This window comes from Polypterus senegalus, chromosome 7 (genome assembly GCF_016835505.1).
Source record: "Polypterus senegalus isolate Bchr_013 chromosome 7, ASM1683550v1, whole genome shotgun sequence".
Taxonomy (NCBI): domain Eukaryota; kingdom Metazoa; phylum Chordata; class Cladistia; order Polypteriformes; family Polypteridae; genus Polypterus; species Polypterus senegalus.
The window spans coordinates 65,201,475-65,226,837 of record NC_053160.1 but is presented as its reverse complement, the minus strand read 5'-3'; the positions used below and the strand labels follow the sequence as shown (position 1 = coordinate 65,226,837).

The window sequence follows — 25,363 nt, the reverse complement described above, 5'->3', positions numbered from 1 at the left end:
CTTGTTCTTTCAGAATCTTACTGAATGTTTTAAGTAACATACACTGTTTATATTAAGGGCATAAAAGCCATAATGCTGTTCTGTGATGGACACGTAATGATGTGTATTAGTAAACTGTAGCACAGTATATGCGTGTGTGTGGATGACAGAGTGCTGGAGAAAAGAATTAGGGATCATGTGAAACTTGGCGAAATACAATGAAAAGGCAAACAGCGTAGAAACATACAAGGGAAAAAGAAGCTAAATATTGTATTTGTAGAGATAGATAGGGAACTTAATTGAGTGCCACAAGAGATGGTGAGGTGGGCATTGAGAAATTCAGGCGTAGATGAATGATTAGTGTCTACATTTATGTCATTGTATGAGGAAGCACGAATGGCGATCAGAACAGCACATTGAATAGTGAAAGTTTGATGGGCTACACCAGGGATCTGTTCCGAGTCTGCTGCTTTTCATAGTAGTGCCGGGGATGGTGTCCAGAGGAGTGTGCGAAGGAGCTCTTAGATGGAAATGTATTTTGGATTGTGAAGTAACACTGAAGGAGAAGACTCTGAAATTGAACACTAATTTGGAAACAAAAGGCCTTAAGGTAAATGCAGGCAAGATCAAGGTGTGGTGAAAGGTGTATACGAGGTGGGTATAATGGCCATGCAGTAGATGTGCTGGGAGAAACTCCACCTCGGGCACAGGTTTTCAGAAGTGGGTGCATAAAAGGTGTAGTGAAGTGACCAGTTTACAGAAGGCGTGTAAAAGGAGAACAGAATACTCACGTAGTACGTATAAATTTAGATATTAGTCATGGAGTTATTTTTGCAGAACTTACAGAAGATTTGTAACGCAAAGTCGCGTCACATTAGATGTCTTTACTAGCATCGTAGCCTACATTTACATAATTTTAAGTGAGTCTGAGGCACTCGACAGCAAGCCACTATGAAGCCGGACATGTTATGTGACACGCCCAGTGAATCACTCTCAGAATATCAAACCAGTTTAAAATGTCCTTTAGTTGTAGGGGCTGTTCTGTGTGCATGACAGATGGCAACCAAAGAGCGCCCACCCAGAAGTACAATGCATAGAATGCAGTGACTATGAATAAGGAAGGAATGTGGGTGTTTTGGACCTCCAAGAGAAGCTTCTCTATCTGATGTCTTGTGTTTTATAAACCATGACAGAGTGGAGAGAGAGAGGCACAGATTGTGGCTGAACTCGCCATACTTCATACTTCCTACAGCACAGGCTCTACAAGGCAGTGCATTTCTGGCTGTCACAAAAGGGGCGAGCAGCACTGCACTGGAAGGGTGGCACACAGTTGCTTGAATTAATGTGGACCAGTGACGTGATCTGCAACTTCAGTGACTAGACGAATCACTCGTTACACTTCAAATAGCTAAATTTAAAATAAGTGAAAACGAGACATTTTTGGAAAAAACAAGATGTTGTACACATGTTTAAGTGACAAGTCTTATTTCTTTTATTAAACTGATATAATGTTGCCATTACTGTACCAAATAATATTCTTTAATCTTCTGGGGTTTAAAGTTCCGAGGGCAGAATCATATGCATGAAATGTTCAAAATTTTTTTTATAGTCTTTTCTAATGATGCACCCAAACAGGTTCATATATTTGGCAATAAATAATAAAATAATTAAGACAAATATTTTAGATAAACATTTTATTCAGCAGAGAAATATAAATGCAAAATATTTTTGTGGCATATACTGTAATGCTTATTGTTCATCACTGTGAGACTGAATTAAATCTGACTTGACAGGAAATGCAGCCAATACAAAAAGCAAATATTTTATCCATTCTAGATGCATTAGAAAAATTAATCTTTACAGTTCAACATTATAACATCAACCTTTATAATAAAATATTAAATTTACAGTATTAAGTAAGTTTATACATACTGCACACACTCTAAAAATACCTTAAGTGATTGTGTGCGTCCGGTCCAATAACTAAAGCACTACACACTAAGGGAATTACAAACACACATTCAACTTTTATGGTGTGCCTTGTTACTGCCTTAATGTTTGTGCATGCGTTCAGGAGCCTACTTTCAAATTCCCTTTTTAGTTTTGTAAACATTTGTAAAAGTTATTGCTGCTATAAAACAAAGATGTATTCAGGTCCTCAGGTGCCAGTTGCTCACATAAACAAGGCCGATTTTAAACCACACACATTGGGTACTACAAGTCTCACTGGTCTGCCTCCTAGATTACCAAATACCCCAAAAATACATTTCTTAAGGAAAAACTCAGTTCTTCTCTCCCTAATTAATCTTTGAGTTTCTGCTATATAGCTCACATTTTCTGTCCATTTTATCCACTCTTAATTGCATATTTATGCCACATTATTTTAGAATAGGAATTCCTGGTGTTCAAGGTGCATGGTAATATATTTTGACTAAACCAGTTTCTTGATGTGTGCTTTATAAAACCGCCACTTACACAGCAGACAGTCCATTTCTCCAAGGACAGTGTGAAATTCAACCCTGTACCCTGTTCTGGTATCACTTATCTTTGCTCAGCTGCAAAGACAACAATTCAATTCTTTATCACACTGGGCATAAGTAGTGCTAATGTGTATTTGAATGTATGATTTGAAACTTAAACTTATAAAAATGTGCAAACAACAAATATCGTAACATACAAAATGCTGTTTTGTGTCGGCACTTTTTTATATTATTAAAAAGAACCACATACAGAAGAGAAGACAGACATCTTAATAATAGAATTTGTTTTTTCAATTTGTGCTAGTGTATTCATTTCATACTGGAAAAATATGGGAAAGAATCCTTCATGTGAGAAATTGTCCAAAAAAGTTTGCAATACCTAAAATAATAAGAAAAGAATGAAACACTGCTGAAGGCCATGTCAATTGTCCATTCCGACGGAGGGCGATAATATGGATGACGGAGGGAAAAACAAAAACATACGCCAACCCACAAGTTGCTCCCGAGTATCTGTGAAGGAGAAAAGGAGAAATGACATGATGCGGAACATTGTAAGAAGCATGAAAAGTCTGAATTAGCGCAAGCCTCCCTCATTTGGGATTTTCATGAGAAATGTAATGATTTATTTCATGAGGTAGAAGTATATAATAAACAAGAATAGTTAAATCAAATATTTTAAAGATTAAAATGTGTGATGTAAAGTCTAAATATTCTCGATTGTAATAGAAATTTGTATATTTTCACGCTCTGTTAGAGGTCCGTAGATCCCTTTTAAAGGATCAAAAATAACATTGCAACAAATAGTTCTGAGCAGACATCATCCAAAACACCAACTGTGGTCATCGCTGCTCTTGTGAAAAGAACGGAGATAAACGCCATCAACTCGGAGAAGGAGAGGCAAGTTCGTTGTACCCTGTGAACGTGACCAAGAGAATAAAAATGAATATAAAAAAAAAAAAAAGCAAACATTTACACCGGGTGTTACAGACTGAAATCAAATGTATGTTTTTATTATATAATATTAATAATAATAGCAACTCAGTACTCAAAACGATAAATGCGGGGAGGGCCCAGCATCGAACCTGCAACTTCTTGATTATGAGACTGCAGTTCTTACCTCTGTACCAGTCAAGCAGACATGTCTACTTTGTGTCGCTTGATATTTGGGCTTTGGTTTTTACACATTGACAGCAACATGTACATTGAATAATTTCTTTTTCTCTGGTTATATTCTTGAATAAAGGCGCACTTGTTTTGTTATAATTTTAATGAAAGTGTTTACTTGATATTTGGACTTTAGTCTTCACACATTATACACTTCATGTCAACATTGTCATTATTACCGTAAAATGAAAAAAGTTGTTTTAGTTGCGTTCAACATTTCTTGCCATCCTACATTTACATGGGATAGCAGGCTGATGGAATTGCACATTTACAAAACAAAGACGCCAATGAGGAGGTGCAAGGGAATTTAAGGTGGCCCGGCATTACGAATATTTTTGTAGGCTTCGGGGATTCTAGTGTGAATCCATTGTAAAACAAATGATCTTCCAATGGAAGAGCAGTAGTGCTGCAAAGGTCAGCTCAGGAGTCCAGCATACAATGCTGAAGAAGATGAAAAGAAACACTAAGATAATATTAAACGGCCTACAGAAAGTCTCTGTTCATGACAGAATACAATTAGAAGAAGCTCTGGTGCTGCATCTCTAGTTTGCAAACCACCTTGATGTTCCATAAAACCTCGGGGATAATATTTTGTGGACAGATGACGCAAAAAATTGAATTCTCTAGCAGAAATATGCAACATTTTATTTAGAGGGGGAAAACTGCTGGACACCAACACCAAAGTTTTATGCGAACCATAAAAGCAATGATGGAGGGAAGATCACAGTTTGCCTCATGGCATGGACAGGTTGCTATCCTACAGGATCAATTGATACCATTGTGAATTAAGAAATGATTAGAGCAAAATGTCAGGGTAGCGGTTTGTCACCTGAGGATTAACAGAAGTCTGTTGATGCAACAAGACAATGGCCCAAAACACAGAAGGAAATCAACAACAGAATGGCTTGAATAAGAAGAAAGGTTTTATCCAAAACAAAGTGGCAAGATGTAAGGAGAGCTGAGCTGTCCCTCCAAGAATCCCATAAATAAATGAACTGAAACAATTTTGTAAAGAGAAATGGTGTTTTGTTGAAGGTCATTCCTGCTGAAGGAGGTTCACAGGCAGAGAACATTTAAATGATGTATTCAGTATTAACAGGATGTACAGTTATTTGTGTTGTATTATGAATTTTTACGATTAATTAATTTCAAAGGATTAAAAACTTTTTCTTGCATTGTTACTTTAAACTTGTACTATAAACTGCACATAAAATATTGATTTTTAAAAAGTTTACTTGATCACAGAGTGGATTTAAACTTTTATTTCTCCATTTATTATAATATTTTAGTAAGTTCACATATTTATTTGAAAGCTCATAAAAAAAATTGATTTTTACCCTTACTGAAACGATTAACTCTAAATTAATGAACCGTAAAATATTTTGAAGAAGAAAACAAATCTTCAAATCTTAGTAACCTGCTGTCATCTCTAGTATTCTGACCTAAAACTTTGCAGCACTTTCTAATATTCGACTTACCTAATAATTGATCCAATGTTTGGGTAAAATTTTGCCACAAGGACTCCTGCTCCCACAACAATTATGTTTAATGTTAGGACGTGCAGAAAGCTGGAAAACAAACATAACAGTCAGCTTTGCCACACAAAAGTAAACCAGAGACACAACAAAGTGCCTTAATCTTTCTTTTCTTTAAATACTGATGTACAAATTGTGATCTACATTATATGCATAAAATAATCAAAAACACAATAAAACTTTAATTCTTCAACTTTTTCAACGCTAACCAGGAAAGTAATTTTAAACTTGGATTACTGCAAGAATTGGGAAATACAGCAATTATAAAACCTTCACGTGACATCCCACTACATGCAGAAATGATGAACTACTGCATAACGGTGCTGCCCAACAAGTCAAATCATGAGAAATATTCTTCTGAATACTATCCACAGAAACTCAATCCTGAATCCCATATCCATAGTCTCTACAAATGAAGTTTTCCTTGAAAAAAAAAGTATTATTTGAAATAGATAGATAGATAGAGATATGAAAGACACTATATGATAGATAGATAGATAGATAGATAGATAGATAGATAGATAGATAGATAGAGATATGAAAGGCACTATAGATAGATAGATACTTTATTAATCCCAAGGGGAAATTCACAACTTTGAAATCAAAGTTTCTATAAATTTTAGCAAATGCAATTAAATAGTAAAAACGGATTATTCTGAAGCACATAGTAAATAATGCATACCTGGGATAGTGTTTCTTAAATATCTGTCCCAGGAGTTGAACCCGAACAAGGTAACCTAGTAAAGGGTAAACTGTAGTCATCTGGAAAAGTAGGCACCCTCTGGCTATAAATACCAAGATATCAGTGCTGGGAAAATTATCCAGAAAGTTCTTTAGGGAAGAAGAAAAAAAAAAAACATATATATATGAAGCAAGTTACATGGAAAAAAATGCATTGTAAGTACTTTGATGAACGTGTTTTGGAATCTATTTTTGAACAAGTAAAACCAAATTAAATAAAGTGGTTACTAACTAAACATAAAAAATAACCAATAAAAAATGGATAACCCCCTTGGAGAAAAAAAGCTTACAATATATGCCATATTTTGGTACAGAAGTATGGACTTCAGGAGGAGTACAAATACCCAGACTTCCCATTCAGGTATGCGAGTGAGCCGAATAGTTTTCAGTTGTATGTATCAGTTATATAACTTTTGTTTTAAAATAACAAAGACTAGATCTGATCGAGCCATTGTTTTATCATAAAACACAACAACTGAAGAATCACAACATAACTTTCACAGCAGAGCCTTTTGTATAAATTGAATTTAACTCGTGTTTCTCACAAATTCATCTTAGAAAAAGCCAGAACTGTAATCATTAAAGTATTAATTAAGCTAATCCCGAGTCATTCTACTGCCAGGCAGCATTTGTATCTTTTAACTAGGCATGTGCTCAGGTTTCTGGTCACCCTGTATGTTCCAGGGTCTCAATCGTGTCACTGATTGCTCCTTGGGTTCCCATAAAACCACATACAGTGGTGTGAAAAACTATTTGCCCCCTTCCTGATTTCTTATTCTTTTGCACGTTTGTCACACAAAATGTTTCTGATCATCAAACACATTTAACCATTAGTCAAATATAACACAAGTAAACACAAAATGCAGTTTTTAAATGATGGTTTTATTATTTAGGAGAAAAAATCCAAACCTACATGGCCCTGTGTGAAAAAGTAATTGCCCCCTTGTTAAAAAATAACCGAACTGTGGTGTATCACACCTGAGTTCAATTTCCGTAGCCACCCCCAGGCCTGATTACTGCCACACCTGTTTCAATCAAGAAATCACTTAAATAGGAGCTGCCTGACACAGAGAAGTAGACCAAAAGCACCTCAAAAGTTAGACAACATGCCAAGATTCAAAGAGATTCAGGAACAAATGAGAACAGAAGTAATTGAGATCTATCAGTCTGGTAAAGGTTATAAAGCCATTTCTAAAGCTTTGGGACTCCAGCGAACCACAGTGAGAGCCATTATCCACAAATGACAAAAACATGGAACAGTGGTGAACTTTCCCAGGAGTGGCCGGCCGACCAAAATTACCCCAAGAGCGCAGAGACGACTCATCTGAGAGGTCACAAAAGACCCCAGGACAACGTCTAAAGAACTGCAGGCCTCACTTGCCTCAATTAAGGTCAGTGTTCACGACTCCACCATAGAAAGAGACTGGGCAAAAACGGCCTGCATGGCAGATTTCCAAGACGCAAACCACTGTTAAGCAAAAAGAACATTAGGGCTCATCTCAATTTTGCTAAGAAACATCTCAATGATTGCCAAGACTTTTGGGAAAATACCTTGTGGACTGATGAGACAAAAGTTGAACTTTTTGGAAGGCAAATGTCCCGCTACATCTGGCGTAAAAGGAACACAGCATTTCAGAAAAGAACATCATACCAACAGTAAAATATGGTGGTGGTAGTGTGATGGTCTGGGGTTGTTTTGCTGCTTCAGGACCTGGAAGGCTTGCTGTGATAGATGGAACCATGAATTCTACTGTCTAGCAAAAAATCCTGAAGGAGAATGTCCGCCATCTGTTCGTCAACTCAAGCTGAAGCGATCTTGGGTGCTGCAACAGGACAATGACCCAAAACACACCAGCAAATCCACCTCTGAATGGCTGAAGAAATACAAAATGAAGACTTTGGAGTGGCCTAGTCAAAGTCCTGACCTGAATCCAATTGAGATGCAATGGCATGACCTTAAAAAGGCGGTTCATGCTAGAAAACCCTCAAATAAAGCTGAATTACAACAATTCTGCAAAGATGAGTGGGCCAAAATTCCTCCAGAGCACTGTAAAAGACTCATTGCAAGTTCTCGCAAACGCTTGATTGCAGTTATTGCTGCTAAGGGTGGCCCAACCACTTATTAGGTTCAGGGGGCAATTACTTTTTCACACAGGGCCATGTAGTTTTGGATTTTTTTTCTCCCTAAATAATAAAAACCATCATTTAAAAACTGCATTTTGTGTTTACTTGTGTTATATTTCACTAATGGTTAAATGTGTTTGATGATCAGAAACATTTTGTGTGACAAACATGCAAAAGAATAAAAAATCAGGAAGGGGGCAAATATTTATTACATTTACAGTGGTGTGAAAAACTAACACCTGTTAAAATAAGATTTAAAAAAAAACTGACACACACTACTATAATAATAATAATATTAATAATAATAACAGTTCATTATCCTTGTACTTATCTCAAACAATATTAAGTAGATATTGTATTGTTTGTACGTGTAGATCTCTGTTAAGATTCTTGCTCTAAAATACAGAAAGACATTTTGATTTTTTACATCATGTACAGTACATCTGTGAACCAAATGTGAAACTAATACCTTCTTCTGTAACCTTAGCAAACTTTACAATGCAGTATAGAAATAATAAACAAGAAGTTTCATTTCTGTCCTCTGTCCAGTTAGCATTTAATATTAAGAGGAAATAATCAAACTAATTTGCAGAATAAAACTATAGAAAGAACAAGCTTAGCTTTTTCTTACCGGTTCAATGCAGTCTTTATAAAGTGGTGGAGAAGGAAATGCACAAAATATTAAGACTCCAACGTATAAATAGGTAAGCCCCACCAGTAAGTATGCCACTGAAAGGTCCCGCACCTATTAACAAATAAATAATTCATGGCAGGGCTTTAGCAAACTGACATTCTATTAAACAAAAGGTTTACAAAACAAACAAGATCTATAGGTTACATACCCATTGTACTTTTTTCACAACTACTATATGACAAAGAAACATGTTCATAATTTATTTATAATCAACATGTAAATGTCAAAGATTACATGATGAAACAATAGTATGCTTAAAATTAGTAAAAGAAAAAAAAAAGCTAAATAGCTCAGCATAAAAGTACATTAGTGGTGTGTTACTGTGTCAACAGTTGCAAGAATCAGCCTACTCACATTGTTTTCCTGGTTCTTGTTGTTCTTGAGTAATGTGATGACACAGTTGTGAATAAAGAAAGCAAGTGTGAGCACTCCAGTAAGCTGTGGGAACTCCATTCTGAATTCTTCCAAAAGAAGGCAAGATTTCTTATGAGTATATCAAGTACATATGTAGACACTTAAGAAGTGCATTCAGAATTTGAAATTATAAAAACCAATGAATTCATCTTACCAGCAACAAAGAAACGGTTTGAGTGAAGCCAATGAAAATCCAGATGAAATCCTAGATGGGCCGCCTTTAGTGTTACCAGTATAATCAAATACACCACAGAAACTGTACCTAGAGAAGGCAAAGCAAACAAGAAATAAAGCGGAACTGAAAGCTGCTGATTTAGCAGAACATTTATATCAAACCAAACTTTCATTAAAATGCTCTTAGAATGGTTGGTAAACATTTTTTTTTCCAATGACTAAAACTATCTCAATAATTTGCATATATGCAGTGAAAATAATATTTGGACTACTGCTAAAAAAAGGCTCTTATTAAAGTGTGTCCAATGTGTAAGAAGACGTTCTGGCCTGAGGTTATATCCAGACTTCCTGCACATGAATATCAAGTATCCTGAATGATAAGAGAGTCTAAGGATGGCCAGCGCTTTGTTTCTGCCTCGACGGGTGTACAGTTACAATGCAGGGAAGTGCAAAACTGTTTTTGCCGAGGCCTGTATAATCTCCTTTACTTTTTCCCCCCTTTAACTGATTTTTTTATATCAATAATTAGAGTGGCTTCAGTGTTAGCCTTTTTAAAATAATCAGTTTGAACTGTGGACTTTAAAACAACTTACTTTTAGAATATTAACTAATGAAATAAGGTTAGAAATAGAACTTTGACTTAATTCAGTATGTGTAATTATTATCTTGGAATGTACTTACAAAATAAAACAGAATGCTCAGTTATTTGACAGAAGTTAGTGTAAATAAAAAGATCAGCAGATCTGGACTAAAAATATTAATATGTACAGTCCCTGACAAAAGTCTTGTCGCTTCTCTATGTAGAAACTCCTGCTATTAACCTGACTTTTAATGAATCAACTGGTGTTAGAAATAGCTCATATGAAAGGCTAAAGCCCTCCCAAATGATGTTTAATGCACTGAAATAAATTAGTTTCACTATAAAAAGATTTATCATTTAATCAAGACAGAAAGGACAAATTTGGGCAAGACAAAAGTTTTGTCGCCTATACAGAAAATGAACAACTTTACTGTAAATCCAAAAATATGTCAGCAAATTAAGTAGTGGTGCTGTGAGATCCAAATTTAATATCTTGTATGACTTCCATGAGCTTGAAGGACAGCATCCATGCGGTTTGGCAAGGATTCATACAATTTATTGATGAAGTAATCAAGAATAGCAAAGAAAACAGTCTTGCATGCCTCCCAGAGTTCATCAATATTCTTTGGTTTCGTCTTCCATGTTTCCTCCTTCATCCTACCCCACAAGTGCTCAATGATGTTCATGTCTGGTGACTGGGCTGGCCAATCCTGGAGCATCTTGATCTTCTTCGCTTTAAGGAACTTTGATGTGGAAATGGAAGTATGCGATGGAGCACCATTCTGCTGCAGAATTTGGCCATTTTTATGGTTGGGAATATAAGAGGTAGCCAAGATTTCTTGGTATTTTAGACTATTGATGTTGCCTTCCACCCTGCAGATCCCTCGCATACCCCCATACTGGATGTAACCCCAGACCATGATTTTTCCTCCACCAAACTTCACTGTTTTCTGGGTAAATCTCGGCTCCATGTGGGTTCCAGTAGGTCTCCTGCAATATTTGCGGTGACTGTGGTGTAATTCAACAGAAGATTCATCTAAAAAATCCACCTTCTGCCACTTTTCCAGCGTCCATCCTTTTAGCAGGCTGTGGGCCTTGGCAAATGCCACACGGTTTTTCAATTGTCTTTTGTTTAGTGCTGGCTTATGGGCACTGATTCGACCATGGAGGCCATTTCGAGACAGAATCCAACAAACTGTTCTGGTTGACACAGGGACTTCAGGTGACCAGATCCCATGGAGCTCTGCTGCAGTGGAAAATGGGCTGGCCTTGGATTTTCGAGCCAACAAACGGTCCTCTCGAGCAGTTGTCTTACGGGGTCTTCCTGACCTGGGCTTGTCAAAAACGTCTCCAGTCTCTTCAAATCTTTTTTTTATCCTCTGAACTTGACACTGAGACACATTGAAGGCGTTTGCCACATCAGCAGTGGATTTGGTCTTCAGCCTCTTGATAATCAACACTGTGAATCTGTGAATCTTAGGCATGTTTGCAGAGGTCTAGTTGAAGTTGATGTGAAGGTCTAGTGTACTGGGGTTCCTTTTATACACACCTGAGACCTAATTGATGCATTATTAGTCACAGGTGAAGCTCATATGACAAGGCGACAACACTTATGTCTTGCCAAAAATTGACTCAATGGGCTTTACCAAGCTGTGAATATTAGAATACTTTTTGTCAGTTTCGTTTTGCACTGAATCATTATTACAAAAGCTGATGGGATTGAAATGACCCATTTCTTGTAACAAAATCTAGATTAGAAATATATTTTAGTGGCACTTCAGGTCAATTTGTACACAAGTGACAAGACTTTTGTCAGGGACTGTAGTCTTAAATGCCTGACTGCCAACACAAGTCAAGAATTTCCCTTACTACTTGTGTTATTTCATAATGAACAGATGTACAGTATATGCATCTAAAGTTGGAAATACTTTCATATTAAGACATTATTAAATGCCATTTTGGAAAGCTTCAGATGATTCTGTAGTTGCTTCCCTTTCTAAGGATATCATCCAAATGATCTGAAGGCTAAAATGGACGAGTAATTCTCAGTCCTTCACTTTTTTCTCTTCACTTTCCTTCCAAGTATTTAATTAAACCCAACAGGGCATGATAAATACACAGAGGTGTAAATGGTAACAAGCTAAATGGAGAAATGCTGGTTTCTTTTGTCATTTGCATGTTATCGCTAATTAGGAGCAATTAAAAACTAAGAATACAGCTGTTTAAGACTAAAATAAGCAATAAGGGTTCAAAATCTTAATGAGCGAGACAACTAAAGTGAAGAAGAGGTGTTACAGTGCATCCGGAAAGTATTCACAGCGCATCACTTTTTCCACATTTTATGTTACAGCCTTATTCCAAAATGGATTAAATTCATTTTTTTCCGCAGAATTCTACACACAACACCCCATAATGACAACGTGAAAAAAGTTTACTTGAGGTTTTTGCAAATTTATTAAAACTAAAAAAAAACTGAGAAATAACACGTACATAAGTATTCACGGCCTTTGCTCAATACTTTGTCGATGCACCTTTGGCGGCAATTACAGCCTCAAGTCTTTTTGAATATGATGCCACAAGCTTGGCACACCTATCCTTGACCAGTTTCGCCCATTCCTCCTTGCAGCACCTCTCAAGCTCCATCAGGTTGGATGGGAAGCGTCGGTGCACAGCCATTTTAAGATCTCTCCAGAGATGTTCAATCGGATTCAAGTCTGGGCTCTGGCTGGGCCACTCAAGGACATTCACAGAGTTGTCCTGAAGCCACTCCTTTGATATCTTGGCTGTGTGCTCAGGGTCGTTGTTCTGCTGAAAGATGAACCATCAGCCCAGTCTGAGGTCAAGAGCGCTCTGGAGCAGGTTTTCATCCAGGATGTCTCTGTACATTGCTGCAGTCATCTTTCCCTTTATCCTGACTAGTCTCCCAGTTCCTGCCTATGAAAAACATCCCCACAGCATGATGCTGCCACCACCATGCTTCACTGTAGGGATGGTATTGGCCTGGTGATGAGCGGTGCCTGGTTTCCTCCAAACGTGACGCCTGGCATCCACACCAAAGAGTTCAATCTTTGTCTCATCTGACCAGAGAATTTTGTTTCTCATTGTCTGAGAGTCCTTCAGGTGCCTTTTGACAAACTCCAGACAGACTGCCATGTGCCTTTTTACTAAGGAGCGGCTTCCGTCTGGCCACTCTACCATATAGGCGTGATTGGTGGATTGCTGCAGAGATGGTTGTCCTTCTGGAAGGTTCTCCTCTCTCCACAGAGGACCTCTGGAGCTCTGACAGAGTGACCATCGGGTTCTGGGTCACCTCCCTGACTAAGGCCCTTCTCTCCCGATTGCTCAGTTTAGATGGCCGGCCAGCTCTAGGAAGAGTCCTGGTGGTTTCGAACTTCTTCCACTTACGGATGATGGAGGCCACTATGCTCATTGGGACCTTCAAAGCAGCAGACATTTTCTGTAACTTTCCCCAGATTTGTGCCTCGACACAATCCTGTCTCGGAGGTCTACAGACAATTCCTTTGACTTCATGCTTGGTTTGTGCTCTGACATGAACTGTCAACTGTGGGACCTTATATAGACAGGTGTGTGCCTTTCCAAATCATGTCCAATCAACTGAATTTACCACAGGTGGACTCCAATTAAGCTGCAGAAACATCTCAAGGATGATCAGGGGAAACATGATGCACCTGAGCTCAATTTTGAGCGTCATGGCAAAGGCTGTGAATACTTATGTGCTTTCTCAGTTTTTTTTATTTTTAATAAATTTGCAAAAACCTCAAATAAACTTTTTTCACGTTGTCATTATGGGGTGTTGTGTGTAGAATTCTGAGGAAATAAATGAATTTAATCAATTTTGGAATAAGACTGTAACATAACAAAATGTGGAAAAGTGATGCGCTGTGAATACTTTCCGGATGCACTGTACTTGATAAATGCTTTTTATTAAGCCATTGGGTTGGAGCAAAAACCTGCAGCCACTGCTGCCCTCCAGGACAGTGATTGAGGACCCCTGCTCTATAGTATGTCATTTGACATGAATTACTGCCCTCCACAAGCCACATTTTATCTCAGCATGTTTCTTTGTAATCCCTGCTTTGCTAAAGTAATCAAACCCTTCTGAAACATGCAGTTCTGTTAGAAACAGTGACAGAGCCAGGGAGTGAACCCAGAACTCTGAGCTGTTAAGCAGTCACTGTAAGTAACTGAAAACAATATTTTCATTTGTGCACTAATGTAACCAGTCATGTAGGAATGTAATAAATAAATAAATAAATAAAACACCAAGCCTAGAAATGAACAAACTGCAAATATAGATAAGAAAATTACCTAGAAATGTGAACCTTGCAAAAAAAGATGCTGACTTGAAGTTTAAGAGAGGCAGGATCAGAATAACCAGGAAGAAAGGCACAGTGTCCGTCTTGCTCCACCACTTTTCAAATGTCAAAAAGCTACTTTCATTTGTATCTTTGGTATAATATAGTCCAAGAGTAGCATTTTGAAAGTGATCAGAATCATAAGATGGGCAAATCACTGAAAAAAAGAAAGAACAGATATGTATAATAAAAGAAATAATGCTATTCGATATTTGTTTTCTTCAAGTGTATTCATTAAATCCTTGTTATTGTTGTCTTGCTTTACAATGTCTCAATTTACCATTTTAGCAGTAACGGCTAACTCATAGTATAATGTCAGGAATTTTGCAGAACAGCACAGATTTTGGTTTTCTGATGTACAAAGTGTCTATCAGCTTCATTATGTTATTGGTTTATATTTGCTAAAATATCCTTGGCATTTCTCTGTACAATGTTTTATTTTATCTTGGCACTTTCTCCTAAGGTTTGGATTTGGCAGATGTATTCAGTGGAGTGTGCTAACTCTCTTAGAAATAAGTACTTTAAAAAAACTGCAACCTTAATGAAAGCATGAACACCTCTCAAATGCACACAGTGGAGGGTTGAAATATGGCAGAGATTTAAATATATACAGTGGTACCTTGAGATACGAGTTTAATTCTTTCCATGACCGAGCTCGTAAGTCAAAATGTTCGTATCTCAAATCATTTTCCCCCATTTAAATTAATTGAAATGAGATTAATTTGCGCCAGCCCCCAAAAAACCACCCCAATTTTTTGTTAAATGTTTTCAACATAAGCAAAATGTATCTATAATGAACAAATATTGTATACAAACAAAATAAAACCTAATACATAAAAGAGAATCTAAAGAAATAAATGTTGGCGAAGCCGATTCGCGTATTGTAATGTTTTTTTTCTTTCACTTCACTTTTGCTTAACTTCATTTTCTTCTTCACTAGTTGTTTTTTTTTTTGCCACTCTTTCGTCACTTTCATTCGCAGGGTGTTTCAATAGAAACCTGTCCAAGGAGCTTCGTTTAGTCCTCCCCTTTAGAATGTTTCTGAAATGAGTTAGGCAAATGTCATTAAATAGTGCCGCTGCACGATCAGTTGTAACTTTTTCAGGGTGTTTCTTTTCTTTAAAGTTCAAAGCTTTTTCCCACATTGCAAACACTTCCTTTATCTCACTTTAAGAGATAACCTCCTCCGCAATACCGATCTCCTGCAGAACCTTCGTATGTTGCTGCATTTGTATTTCTATCAACTCCTTTGTCGTCAGTTCTTCTGAATGTGCAGCGACAAGCTCTTTGATGGCTCGTATTTTGAATTTTGGCTCGTAACTCAAGACAAAAACTCAACCTAGTAACAGCTCGTATCTCAAAAAACTCATACGTTGGGGCACTCGTATCTCAAGGTACCACTGTACTTGAATAATTTTTAATGCCATATTATAATCCTTCTATATAAAAGCGGTCGGGATTGTCCTTCCGTCCCGTGAGTGCTACGCAGGCGCGGAGTTTCACACACGCCCTGTCCATTTTGCAATGCACGATGGGATTTGTAGTTTCAGCGCGGAGTTTCACACGCGCCCCGTCCATTTTGCAATGCACGATGGGATTTGTAGTTTCGTTTTTCCAGGTAAAAGATGATTTTCTACTCCAGACTGTGCAATATCTTCTTCTTCTTTCTTACTATATAAAAGCGGTCAGGATTGTCCTTCCGTCCCGTGAGTGGAAAGCGTAGCGGTATTCCGCTGATCACAGACTTACTACTTGCAGCTTGTGGTACGAAGCGACATGATGTGAGCAGAGTTCTGGTGCTCCCATCATACCCTTGCTTTTGTGCGCGATGCGCTGGAAAAATAGACAAAATTATGTCTCTGGAAATAATTAATGTTGATGGAGTACAAATGCCTCACCGCGTAGTAAATATCGGGGAGGGTTCAAAAGGGCGACCGCAATATAGAAAAAAAGTTTACATTTCATCACAAAAATAACAGAAACTACGAGTATTAAAGTAATACCGCTCAAATGCAATATAACCAAATTAATGAGTTTGTATAAAATATCAAATTTATCTACATATTGAATTGCCTTAAGAAGTGGTCAACTTAAAAGTGGGTCGCCTTAAAAGGCGGGTCAGCCTAGTTCCAAATAATAACTGAGGAGCACAAATGAAACAGACTGATGGCAACAATGCTGTGTATAACTTTTCCCAAATTTGCAGACCAACTAAATACCTCTGTCTTTTAAAACTGATGGATGGAAAGCTTCCTATCACTTTCCTATTTCTCTGTCCTAATGTAGTACACTTTTCTAACTTCATGCAAGTTTTTCTAAAAGAAAGAAAGAAAGAAAAATCTTCATACAGAATTGCACCTCCTGTGCCATATCACTAATACTGCTATTTGCAGAGGAACGGGCTACGATGTTCTGGAGTAAACATGATAGTCATGGAAAGATCAGAACAAAAAAAAAAATACATATATATTGATAAAAAAAGGCCTGCACCATTATAGGAAACAGGGATTAAGGGGAAAAATATTTTGACTTAAATGGTGACTTTCAGTTTTCATTAAAACTCTGCAGGTTACAATTGCAAGAAAGGTTTTTATAATAAACTCATTAAAATATTTTTATCTACAGCCTGTTAATGTGAAAAATACAGATTTCCTGTTTAATATAGCTTTGGTCTAGGATTTCCAACACACACTTGTTTCATATTTTTTATTAAATTATGTTTCAATTTCACGTTTGACTATGTACAAAGGAAAACAAATCATTGAGTAATATAAAATGCTTTTCCTGCCCTTTCCCCCACTCATAATTGTGCAGTGATCTAGGAGTATATTGACCATTTGGTTCTACTTAAGGCCATTCTCTAAAAGGAGAATATCACTCAACTCATGAGAGCGCTATTTAAACTGTTGATGCTGTTTTGTGGGGCAGCACGGAAGTTCGCTTCCTGGGTCCTCCCTGCGTGGAGTTTGCATGTTCTCCCTCGTGTCTGCGTAGGTTTCCTCCGGGTACTCCGGTTCCCTCCCACAGTCAAATGACATGCAGGTTAGGTGCACTGGCGATCCTAAATTGTCCCTAGTGCGTGCGTGTGTGTGTGTGTGTGTGTGTGCGCGTGTCCTGTGGTGGGCTGGCACCCTGCCCGGGATTTGTTCCTGCATTGCGCCCTGTGCTGGCTGGGATTGGCTCCAGCAGACCGACGTGACCCTATGTTAGGATATAGCGGGTTGGAAGATGACTGGCTGACTACTGTTTTGTGACATTCCCTAATTCTTCATCTAACATCTAACAACATTTAGTACTCTTGTTTGTATTCTGGCTGATGGCTTCATCTTTACTGAATGAAAGCAGGATTCTCCTCAGTTTCCCTGACAGCTGAGTTTTACATTTGTTGCCATGCCCTGTACAGGTGCACACATGAGAGACTTGTGAACTGGAGACAATCCAGTCTTGAGTGGTCATTATTGTCTTCTATCACATAGCAATGGATGTACAAATGCATACCTTCTGTTCACACACTCGATCAATCACACATATTGCTACTGCAGCAGTGGCTTCAGGGAGCCAGGGGAGACGCATGGTATTTTTGTGGCTTGTGTCAAAAAAGCACATTAGTTTTGTAAAATAACTTTTTGATGCAAACTGCACAAAAGCACAAATCAAGCAGTTTTCCAGTGGAATTTTATTTTTTAGCCCAAGAAGCCCTTTATTTTTTGACATATTGTCAAAAACTGTTACCTCTGTGCCAGGTTTCACTCATAACACCTTCTTTGTCCTTCATCTAGTTATTAACTGGAAAAGTAACTTCCTGACATGGGTATTCCAACTATCTAACTATGTCGTAACTATGTCACAGTACAAAACTTTTGCAGTGATTTTCAGTTTTAGCCTTCGTTTACATAATCGTAATGAGTTAGGAGCAGTCAGCAGCATAATCGGACATGCCCAGCTACTCACTCCAACTAATCAACGACTTGCTCCATTAATATCCAACAATTTTATGTTCAATCATAGGGGTGGATTTGTGTGCATGACAGCTGACAACCAATGAATGGTCCTCTAGAGTGCTTCAAATGGAGAGACGGAATAAGGAACATGGGTGTCATGGACTTCACAAAAAAGAGGAGAAACTTGTCTGTCTGGTGTGTAGTGTTTTATTTACCACAACAGAATGGGAAAAAAGGGCAGAGATTGCAAGTAAACTAGCCATACCTGTTAAACCTTCATGCAGCGTGTCCCACTGACAGCACTCTATGGGTTGCCAGAGAAAATGGGCAAGCAAGACAGTGCTGGAAATTGGGCATGCAGAAACATAATTTTACATGCACGATTTTCAGTCACTTAAACTTTAAAGTTACTTTTAAAGTCTTATCCCAATCCTGCTCCCAATATTTTGCTGCCAAGCTTAGCACTTTACATTCAGCACATCAACATAAATTTTGCAATTTCTCAAGTGCGGAGACAGACTATTTTCACCACAAGAAAGGATAATGTTATCACCTGAGTATCTTTGTGGATGCTTCCACTGTTATCTACCTGTGGCTGCTGGATGTGTGTGCAAAACAAAGACTGATGGAACTGAATTGTTTTGAAATAGTTTACCATCAATGAATGGAGAGGAAACTTTGGGATGCCAAGAAGTGTATTTGTAGAATTATACAGTAAGCTAAGCATTGTGATGAACGCGAACCCAGTGACCATGCGTGCACCTCTGCCACAGACACACACAGGCTAACAGAGTGCAACAGATATGCACAGACTATAAATCGTTAACTGTAACCTAAGTTAAGGGTTTACATGGCCACATAACCAATTTGCTCACGAAATCTAAATGTGGTAATTTGATTTCTCAGACTTCCGTTACTCTAACCACAATAAGGGTATACATGACAATCTGAGGGCAGCACGGTGGCGCAGTGGTAGTGCTGCTACCTCGCAATTAGGAGACCCGGGTTCCTGCGTGGAGTTTGCATGTTCTCCCCGTGTCTGCGTGGGTTTCCTCCGGGCACTCCAGTTTCTTGCCACAGCCCAAAGACATGCAGGTTAGGTGCATTGGCGATTCCAAATTGTCCCTGGTGTGTGCTGGGTGTGTGTATGTGTGTGTATGCGTGCCCTGCGGTGGGCTGGCGCCCTGCCAGGGGTTTGTTTCCTGCCTTGTGCCCTGTGTTGGCTGGGATTGGGTCCAGCAGACCCCAATCCCCGTGACCCTGTAGTTAGGATATAGCGCGTTAGATAAGGAATGGATGGATGGATGGACGGCAATCAGAAACTAGGTTTTTAGGAATAACCAGGTTATTAAGCACATTTACACAGTAGCACTTGCTTTTGTAAAATCACAAGAGGTCAGAGATGTAGCTTGCTAACATTATCCCTTCTTATGTATTTCACAATAGTATCACTTTTCAATCCTACTTCCACATCTGGAAATTGACAGCTATTTCACGTTGGCTAGTAGCTAGTCATCACATTGTTAGTAGTGTTGTTGTCTGTTACAAGGAGATCCACTGTACTGTTTATTGTCTTCTCTGTCACCTTGCTCGTGTACATCTAAAAAAATACACGTAACAGGAGGCTAGGCCTGCACTGACTCCCCCCCAAACCCACCTTTATTTTTGGCAAAGATAGACATTGGTCTCAAAAATATCCTTTACAAGACAAACATGGAGGAATTCCATCATGGTAATAGAAAACTAATATGGTGTCATTCTCTGAAACATAAATATCTCAAAATTGTGTTCATTACATTCAAAAACATTTATCTCAACAGTAAAAGCAAAAGGTACAAACCTCTCTCTGTTCCATTAGTACCAAAATCAAGGTCTGTAACATTAATATGATGAACATAATCTGTAGATGAAAAAAATGTTGCCAATACATCAGGATTATCAACCATAAAACTTAAGGACACATCAAGAACTCTCAATACTTAATACACATTAGGCCCATTTATTTTACAAAGATTTGCTCATAATGTGCATGTGACTGTAAACTCTTCCAGCCTTATTCATTTGCTGGGCTCAAGTAATAAAAAGTACTAGAGGGTACTGTAATTGGAAATCACTTTTATAATCAATACAATTAAGTCTGATATATTTATGTTATTGTCTCCATTTCACAAGTGTATATATATGAATTAAAATAGAACAATGATAAATTAATGCACTCCATGTACAGTAAAAACAAAAAATATAAACTTAATCAGAGTTGTGCATATATTCTTTAATGTGCCATTACTATGGACTAGGTGTGTCACAATTAACTGATGTAAAAAGTAACATTTTAGGCTATGCATTTTAGAGCACCATCATCTCTTTGACAAAATTACATCCTTCCTGCTTCCTCTGACAAAACTCAAAATACCCTTCTACCTCTTCACACTATCTCAGGAGATAACTCCATTCTACATCTAACCTTCACAACATTCTCTCTCATCCTTCCTGCTGTTGTTGGAAAACATGACAAATGCAACTGGAAACTCCAGGAAGAGGCAGGGCAGTCAGCAATCAACCTTACCCAACCTTTGATTATCAGGCAATGATCAAAATGGGAGAATGCAGCCATTAATCTTTACTTTAGATATACAATTTCATTTTGCATTTACACACAGTGCATCTGGAAAGTATTCACAGCAAATCACTTTTTCAACATTTTATGTTACAGCCTTATTCCAAAATGGATTAAATTCATTTTTTTCATCAGATTTCTACACACAACACCCCATAATGACAACGTGAAAAAGGTTTACTTGAGGTTTTTGCAAATTTTTTAAAAATAAAAAAACTGAGAAATAACATGTACATAAGTATTCACAGCCTTTGCTCAATACTTTGTCGATGCACCTTTGGCAGTAATTACAGTCTCAAGTCTTTTTGAATATGATGCCACAAGCTTGGCACACCTATCCTTGGCCAGTTTCGCCCATTCCTCTTTGCAGCACCCCTCAGGTTGGATGGGAAGTGTCGGTGCACAGCCATTTTAAGATCTCTCCAGAGATGTTCAATCAGATTCAAGTCTGGGCTCTGGCTGGGCCGCTCAAGGACATTCACAGAGTTGTCCTGAAGCCACTCCTTTGATATCTTGGCTGTGTGCTCAGGGTCGTTGTCCTGCTGAAAGATGAACCGTCGCCCCAGTCTGAGGTCAAGAGCGCTCTGGAGCAGGTTTTCATCCAGGATGTCTCTGTACATTGCTGCAGTCATCTTTCCCTTTATCCTGACTAATCTCCCAGTTCCTGCCACTGAAAAACATCCCCATAGCATGATGCTGCCACCACCATGCTTCACTGTAGGGATGGTATTGGCCTGGTGATGAGTGGTGCCTGGTTTCCTCCAAATGTGACGTCTGGCATTCACGCCAAAGAGTTCAATCTTTATCTCATCATACCAGAGAATTTTGTTTCTCATGGTCTGAGAGTCCTTCAGGTGCCTTTTGACAAACTCCAGGCGGGCTGCCATGTGCCTTTTACTAAGGACTGGCTTCCGTCTGGCTGCTCTACCATTACATACAGGCCTGATTGGTGGATTGCTGCAGAGATGGTTGTCCTTCTGGAAGGTTCTCCTCTATCCACAGAAGACCTCTGGAGTTCTGACAGAGTGACCGTCAGGTTCTTGGTCACCTCCCTGACTAAGGCCCTTCTCCCCCAGTCGCTCAGTTTAGATGGCCGGCCAGCTCTAGGAAGAGTCCTGGTGGTTTTGAACTTCTTCCACTTACGGATGATGGAGGCCACTATGCTCATTGGGACCTTTAAAGCAGCAGACATTTTTCTGTAACCTTCCCCAGATTTGTGCCTCAAGACAATCCTGTCTCGGAGGTCTACAGACAATTCCTTTGACTTCATGCTTGGTTTGTGCTCTGACATGAACTGTCAACTGTCAGACCTTATATAGACAGGTGTGTGCTTTTCCAAATCATGTCCAATCAACTGAATTTACCACAGGTGGACTCCAATTAAGCTGCAGAAACATCTCAAGGATGATCAGGGGAAACAGGATGCACCTGAGCTCAATTTTGAGCTTCATGGCAAAGGCTGTGAATACTTATGTACAGTACATGTGCTTTCTTAGTTTTTTTATTTTAATAAATTTGCAAAAATCTCAAGTAAACTTTTTTCATGTTGTCATTATGGAGTGTTGTGTGTAGAATTCTGTGGAAAAAAATTAATTTAATTCATTTTGGAATAAAAAAATGTGGAAAAAGTAATGCGCTGTGAATACTTTCCGGATGCACTGTAAATAATCTACCACACTGTGGGATGATTTGTCAGAGGTAGCAGGGAGAACTGAGTTTCAATGGAGATGAACCTTGGACCTTGCTGTTGTAACTTATTGCTTGAAAGTAAAAACATGCAATTAAATATACTGGTATGTTAAAACTTTAAAACATGTATCAAAAAATGACAGTGACTTACTGTAAATGAATTTTCCTGTATTAAATAAGAAGTTGGACATAAGCACCCAGTACACAATCATAGCACCAATTAGTGAAACCATTGAAAACAGGAGACTGGACCATTTTCCAAAAGAGCCAAAGTAATACTTGCAGACATCAGGAAACTCCCAACTTGATGTGTCTATAAAAGCTGAAACATACAAGTTAGAAGACATGCTTAAAGTTATGTAATAATTACAATATTTAGGCAATACTGATAATGAAAGTTAAATTCTATTTTAAAAGCCCATGTGCCATATTAGCTTGGTGAATAAAATGTTCAAATACTGAATGGATAGTGGCATGCAAAAGTATGAGCACCCTTGCTTAAAATGTCTGTTATCATGAATAATTAACTGAGCACATTATGAACTGATAAACAAAAGGAATAAAGTTAAAGATGACATTTCTTTTCAGCATTTAATGCAAGATTAGTGTATTGTTTTTGTTTTGTACAGTGAAAAAAGGAAAGGAACATCATGCAAAAGTTTGGGCACCCCATGATATCTGAGGTCTCAACATTTTCCAAGGTCTCAGACCTTAATTAGCTTGTTAGGGCTATGGTTTGCTCACAGTCATCGTTGGCAAACCACAAGTGACGCAAATTCTGAAGCTGTATAAATTCTCTGACTCCTCAAACTTTGTCCCATCAATCAGCAGCCATGGGCTTCGCTTAGCAGCTGCCTAGCACTCCAAAGAATAAAATAACTGATCCTTACAAAACAGCAGAAGGCTACAAGAAGATAGCAAAGCATTTTCAGATAGAAGTTTACTCAGTTTGTAATGTTATTAAGAAATGGCAGCTAACAGCAACAGTGGAGGTCAAGTTAAGGTCTGGAGGATCAAGAAAACTTCCTGAAAGAACTACTCTTTGGATTGCTAAAAAGGCAAATAAAAAAAAACATTTTGGCTGCAAAAACCCTTCAGGAAGATTTAATAAACTGAAGTGGTGGTGCACTGTTCTACTGCACAGTGACACCTGAACAAATGTTTTTGTCTGCTCAGTCTACAATGAAGGTCACATTTCCGGCACAGAATTAAGTGCCTGAAATTTGCAAATGAACATCCAAACAAGCCTGATGCATTTTGGAAGCAAGTCCTGTGGACTGATAAGGTCAAAATAAAACTTTTTGGCCACAATGAGCAAAGGTATGTTACGACAAAAAAGGATGTTGAATTTCAGAGAAAGAACATCTCTTCAACTGTTAAGCATGGCGGTGGATCAATCATGCTTTGGGTTTGTGTTGCAGCCAGTGGCACTGGGAAAATGTCATTGGTTAGGGGACGAATGTATTCAAATAAATACCAGCAATTTCTGGGAGCAAAAATCACACCATCTGTAAAATAAACAAAGTTGAAGTTAAAAAGAGGATGGGTCTTACAACAAGATAAAGATCCAAAACGCACCTCAGAATCTACAGTGGAATACCTCAAGAGCTGCAAGCTGACAGTTTTGCCATGGCCCTCACAGTCCTCCAACCTAAACATCATTGAAAAATCTGTGGATTGATCTAAAAAGATCAGTGCATGCAACACAGCCCAAGACTCTTGCAGAATCGGAGGCCTTTTTGCAAGGACAAATGGGTGAAAAGACCCCAAGTAAGAACTGAAAGACTCTTAACTGGCTACAAAAAGTGTTTACAAGCTGTGAAACTTGCCAAAGGGTGTGTTACTAGTTACTAAGTACTGACCATGTTGGGTGCCCAAACGTCTGCTTCAGGCCCTTTTCATTTTTTTGATATTTTGTGCCTATGAATGATGGAAATAAAAATGCAATCTTGCTTAAAATATTAAATAAATGTGTCACCTTTATAACTTTGCGTTTTTGCTCACTTAACTATTCACAGTAACAGACATTTTAAGCAAGGGTGCCCAAACTTTTGTAGGCCACTGTATATTTTTCCTCAAAATTATTTTCTGATTGCATACTGGGAGAGGGGTTATGACCGTAGGATGAAATTTACCTTAGATATTCTTTATTTGCAATGCACTGTTATACCAAAAATTTCAACAGTAGTCGGGAAATAAAGATTAACACACTGAATTATTAATAAAAAGGAACAATATGAAAAAATTGTTACATATTAAACTGAACACCTAGCATAAAGCCAAGTACAAACTCCTTGGGTCTTCTCTTTCATTGTAATGAAAAAGAACTGGTTAAATGTCGTCTACATTTAAAAACAAAACAAAATAATGAAGCATGTTTTTATCTTAACTTGTATAAACAATCTGGAATGTTAATGGTTAGATCAGTGAAAGGCAACCTTTTTCGAATTGCGGCACACTAAGTCCAAACATTTTCTTTCGCGGCGCACCTGAGGGACTGCCCATAAATAAAGTCGTGACGACACAATCTATGGACAATCGCCAATAAAAACAGTTAATTTTACAAGTTTGAAAGACATTTTATTAATAAAGGAATCAAAGGATAAATCTTAAATTTAAATAATGTGAACGTTGAGATCGTTTTTCAGCACAATTTTCAAAAGACAGACGCACATTTCTTTGTCGATCGTTTGAAGTCTCTCGTGTTTCTTAGACTTTATTCCTGTATCCGTACAGTGAGCGAGATCTTCTAACAACGAGACTTTTTAAGTCTCACGAGATGTGTTTTTGACACCGCTGGTGTTGATATCATGATGAATGGTGAACAGCGAAAATTTTAACTTGCATTCAAAATA

At 38.1% G+C, this 25,363-nt stretch overlaps 1 protein-coding gene across 2 annotated transcripts in view; it reads right to left on the bottom strand.

The window, feature by feature from the left end:
• Positions 1-1,658: 1,658 nt before the first annotated feature.
• Positions 1,659-25,363, bottom strand: part of slc38a9 (solute carrier family 38 member 9) — a 65,907-nt gene continuing 42,202 nt past the window's right edge. For both annotated transcript variants that reach the window (XM_039758764.1, XM_039758765.1), the window contains exons 8-16: positions 22,660-22,830; positions 20,043-20,102; positions 14,215-14,418; positions 9,286-9,393; positions 9,072-9,178; positions 8,655-8,768; positions 5,841-5,989; positions 5,102-5,191; positions 1,659-2,969 (exon numbers count right to left, since the gene is read on the bottom strand). In XM_039758764.1, coding sequence (XP_039614698.1) covers positions 2,804-2,969; positions 5,102-5,191; positions 5,841-5,989; positions 8,655-8,768; positions 9,072-9,178; positions 9,286-9,393; positions 14,215-14,418; positions 20,043-20,102; positions 22,660-22,830 — 1,169 coding nt within the window. In that variant the 3' untranslated portion in view covers positions 1,659-2,803. The remainder of the gene's footprint in view (positions 2,970-5,101; positions 5,192-5,840; positions 5,990-8,654; positions 8,769-9,071; positions 9,179-9,285; positions 9,394-14,214; positions 14,419-20,042; positions 20,103-22,659; positions 22,831-25,363) is intronic.